The sequence below is a fragment of the Micromys minutus genome (assembly GCF_963924665.1).
Source record: "Micromys minutus genome assembly, chromosome: 2".
NCBI lineage: Eukaryota > Metazoa > Chordata > Mammalia > Rodentia > Muridae > Micromys > Micromys minutus.
Window position 1 is genome coordinate 91196619 of NC_137971.1, and position 5034 is coordinate 91201652.

The 5034-nt window shown below is 44.2% G+C and overlaps 1 protein-coding gene across 1 annotated transcript; it reads right to left on the reverse strand.

Annotated features, from left to right (window-relative positions):
* Nucleotides 1-3324: 3324 nt before the first annotated feature.
* OR52B6 (olfactory receptor family 52 subfamily B member 6) lies at nt 3325-4305 on the reverse strand (the record flags this gene model as incomplete). The annotated part of the gene is made up of 1 exon (XM_080913343.1): nt 3325-4305. The coding sequence occupies one exon, from the start codon at nt 4303-4305 to the stop codon at nt 3325-3327; it is 981 nt and encodes a 326-aa protein (XP_080769469.1).
* Between the last annotated feature and the right edge of the window lie 729 nt (nt 4306-5034).

The following is a 5034-nucleotide window of genomic DNA, read 5'->3' on the forward strand; positions in this document are numbered from 1 at the left end:
AATCAAGGATGTAGGCCATTGAGCCATCCTGTCTTCTTCACATTGGTCAAATTTAAATGGGGGTGGGGGTAAGGGAAGGAAAACTCTAGAAACTTTGAAAACTCCCAGCTCTCTAGAATTTGGGTTTTAGCTTCCTTCCCACCACCTATGCTTTGTGGAGATTCTTTGTCTTTGTTCATGGTTTCTCACCTCCAATAAAAGCCTTCCTATACCTGCTCACTCTGCCCACTGTTGTTTGCTGCATTCTTAACTGGCAGAGAAAACAAACCCAATCAAGATCCCCTAGAGAGAAATACATATACACAACAGAAAGGAATTTATTTTTAAGTTTAGGGAGTCAGGTAAGGCCACATCTGCAAGGTTGGCCTATAGGTTTCTGGTCGGAAGAGGAGATGCAGCTGCTCAAATTCAAAGCCTCTTTGAAACACAATTCGCTCCTTGTGGTCTAGGGTCAGTCTTCCAATCAATTTAGGTTTCAGAAAGAAGCCCATCCACATAATGGAGAAGAATGTGGTTTACTCAGAGTCCACCTATTTAAATGGTAGTCTCATAAAAAACAAACACACAAACCAACAAAACCCCCAAAAAGTCACAAACATGTCAAGATACCAAGACAAGATGCCTTATAAAATTAAGGGTCACGAGGGTCTCCAGAAACATTTAGAATAATTATCCAATTGATTTTTCTAATTAGGAGAGTGAACCTGAGAAACAGCTGCACCCAGGAGTCTGAGGAAGCAGGACTCAGCCATTAAGTAGGAACAGCCGCAACTTGGGCTTCAAGAAAAAAGAAAAAACCCTTACAATCTGCTGCCCTGGGTGGATTTTAACATATTTTATTAATGAATGCAGTCTTTCCTTTGCTGAATTCACACAAACACACACGCACACACACACACACACACACACACACAAAGAACAGAACAATGCCTGGCATGGTAGTTCATGCCTTTCATCCCAACACTAGGTAGGCAAATGTTGGTGGAGCTCTGAGTTCAAAGCCATCCTGGTCTCAAAAACCAACCAACCAACCAAACAAACAAACAAACAAACAAATGAAAAGAACAAAAACAGACAGTGGTAGGTTTTGATAAAGATGCTGAAAATAAAAGGGGGGGAACTTCATATGCTGCACTTAGAAATGTCATACAATATAGTCATTTTGAGTTTGTATTTCTAATTGTTTCAAGACAGGGCTAGGCTGGCCTTGAACTCTTGATTGTCTAGTCTTCATTTTTCAAGTGCTGGCTTGCAGCAATCTATCCAGTCTAACAAAGTAGGAATGCAGACTAGAATATAGGGTCCCTTAGGAATGTTAACTGGATTCCGGTCTGTGAGGAGGGTGGCCGCAGAAATGATTGCAGAAGCAGTGTGACTGGAAACAAGCTAATGGCACTGCCCTAAAATGAATGTTCAATAGGTAGCATACCTCTGGATAGAATAAGAAAGTCAGTTACGTTCAGGGCTTTGAAGGAACCGTTGTGTGCACTGGAGAGATGGCTCAGTTAAGAATGCCTATGGCTCACGCTGATTACCTGGCTCACTTATGGGTGATGACACAGAGAGATTGCTGGGGTAATCTGCCAAGGCCATCTGGGATAGGACGAAATGGAGGAAAAGCAAGCAGACTTTGCAAGATGATTAGCAGGGTAGGGTGGGATCTGAGCTAAATCAAGGTAGAGGAATTAATCCTGAACTTGACAGGGTGCTTCTTAACCTTCTGGTGAGACATTAAGGGAGGTTCCGGGGGTTCTCTTTAAATCATATTGTCATAATCTCAAGGATGTAGAGAGCCATGGTTAAAAAAATGAAGGTGCAAAGTCAACTATAGATCTACGGACTGTTTGCTATGCTATAGATATAAAATGTCTACATCATTCTCATTTTCTTTACAGACGAGTAGACAATGAAGTCCATTGACCCACAGACTTACAGTTTCATTGGCAGGCAGTACATCTGGGTATTAAGTCCATATCTTTTAGCACTTTTCACAGTTTCCTGTCTGCATACATGGATTATTATGTCACTGCCTTATGTAGGTGGTGCAGAAGGGGCAGGCCAACTAGACATACAGGTATTCCACCTAAGGCTGCCATTGAGGGAACAGCCCAATGAGCAAGTCTCGGAGTTCAGAGCAGTTAGTGTTAGTAGGTAGAGGAATGTAAGCCATGGTTTTCTGTAGCTTTTGTGTTACACAGGAAAATACCCAAGAACTTAGAACTCTCTCAGATAACGACTGGAAAATAGAAACAGCGATGCCAAGTCTTCAGTAGAAATGTTTGTGTGTGTAGATGTATATACTGAGTCCTCATTTTAAGTAGGTTGTCAAGCTTTGAAGGAATGAGGGAAAGAATCCTTGCAAAGTTACCTTTACCAAACAACACAGCTCAGATGGGAGTTAAATAAGGCACATGCATGAAATAGTTACTAATAAGACAAGAAATAGAGCCAGGCATGGTGGTGGCATATGATTTAATCTCAGCACTCGAGAGGCAGAGGTTGAGGCAGGTGAATCTCTCTGACTTCAAGGCCAGCCTAGTCTACACAGGGAGTTCCAGGATAGTCAGAGACATGTAGTGAGACAACTCTGTCTCCAAAAAGGGGGTTTGGGGAAGAAAAGAGAAATAAAGTATTATTATTATTTTATTCACTGTGGGCTGAGAATGCAGCCATGAATGATACGACTGAGATGTGGATTGTTTTTAAGGATGAATTAGTCCAGTCTGAGCTAAACTTTAGGGTGAGTTGTTTTCCATTACAGCAGGCTAGGCTGGCGTTAATAATTACTGATACGTGACTAAGTTACTAAAACACACATCAAAGCTCATATTTATTTAACTAATTACTAAATAATACAGAAACCAAAAGATACTGGATAAAGGTAGACATTTCATGGGTAATGGCCCTGTGCAGTTGCTAAGCAATAAAGACACCATCTCAGGGGACTCAATATTTGGTTGTGACCGTTCTCTGGGGTGGCTGTAGCATGTTGAACCGGTACACAAATGTCAAAAACCACACAGAAATAATCAAGAAAATATTAAGGAGCCAACGGAATGTTGGCTGAGTAAACCCATTGGATGGTAAACTCGGAGTAAGTTCTCATGGGCCTCTGAGTGACTGAGGCAGTAGGGAGGAGAACACATTTGAAGAGACCAGAGAGTAGAATAGGTACTGTTAACATTTTCTCAGAAAAGTAATCAGGACTTGGTTTGGATAAGAACCATAGAGGGAGAGCCAGAAAGGGAAGATTCAAGGATGAGGCAGACACGGGGCATTTGATAGGTGCAGAAAAGGAGTCAGCGGAGGCCAAACTGTGTACATTTACTTCAATCCCTTGGTGATATTCGCAAACATTTGCTTAGCTCCTTCCAGGATCTGCTTTGTTCTTACTCCATAAATCACAGGATTAAGCATAGGTGGGATGACCACATAGAGGTTGGCCACCAGGATGTGGACATAGCGTGGGATGCTTTTCCCACCAAACCTGTAGGCAAAGACAGAGAAGAGGGCTGGGATGTAGAACAGCAGGATGACAAAGACGTGAGATCCACAGGTACTCAGGGCCTTGGACCTGGCTTCCTGGGAAGAGAGGCGGAATACCGCTCGGAGGATGTGGGCATAGGATACGGCAATGAGGATGATGTCCAAGCCTGTAGAGAGAAGAGCAGCTGCCAGCCCATACCAGACATTAACGGAAATGTCAGAACAGGACAGCCGGGCGATTCCCATGTGCTCACAAAACGTGTGTTCGATGACATTGATCCGGCAGTAGTTTAGCCGCTTGAGGAGAAAGACGGATGGGAGCATGATTATAAAACTGCGTGCCAGGGTAGCGGCAGCCATCTTTCCCATGACCTGTCCGGTCAGGATGGTGGTGTAGCGCAGAGGAGAACATATCGCCACATAGCGGTCAAAAGCCATGGCCAGCAGGACAGCAGAGTCAGCCACGAAGAGGAAGTGGATGCAGAACATCTGAGTCAGGCAGCCATCAAAGGAGATGTGCCTAGAACCCAGCCAGAAGTTGGCCAGCGTCTTGGGCATGGTGGAGGTAGACAGAAGGACGTCAGCACTGGCCAGCATAGACAAGAAGATGTACATGGGCTCATGGAGGCTTGGCTGGGAGAGGATGACACAGATTAGAATGCCATTGCCTGCCAGGGCAGCTAGGTACATGGCACAGAAGGGGATGGACAGCCACACATGTAGGTACTCTAGCCCAGGGATGCCGGTGAGGAGGCAGCCTGCCTTGCGAGTGTCCGAGTTGTTCACAGCAGCCCCACTGTAAGCAGGTAGGAAAGCCATGACGTTGTGCCCAGCCTGTGTCAAAGAAGAAAAACATACGCAGACTTTGACCACGGTTATTAGAGCGTAAGCAGGCTCACAGGCCGTCCAACAACTATGCACATAAGCACATGGTCCAGACACAAGACCACACGGATTCTGCACCAAGAGCCCCATTGCAGGCCTTTCTCACAGATCAGCTCCGCATGGTCGTTCAGGAACTCTATGGAGCTGTCAGGAAACTACCGAGTTAAGGCATGTTGAATGGGTTCTGAACGACACCAACATCTAGAACACGGAAAAGCAGTCTCTAGAGCTGCGGATCTATCAGAGGTAAACATAGCCCAGTAAAGTTTTAAATAAGTGATAAAAACTGAAAGCCGTTACTAGGCCTGAGAGATGGTTCAGGGGTTAAGTACACCACTTGCTCTTGTAGAGGACTGGGGTTTGATTTCCATGCATATGATGGTTTACAACCATTCATAACTCCATTTCCGGGTGATACAACCTCATCAGGACTCAGCTAGCATTAGCATGCACGTGGTGCACTTTTATTCATACATGCAATAAGCATACATACAAATTAAAATTTTAAAAAACTGAAAAAGAACATCCCTAATATTTGTACTGACTGAAAAGTTTCATTGTTTTGAAAATAAATTTATGTGTGATGAAAAAAAGGATTTTCTGGGTGGCGGTGGAACACGCCTTTCATCCCAGTAGATTGTAGGCAGAGGAAGGCAGATCTCT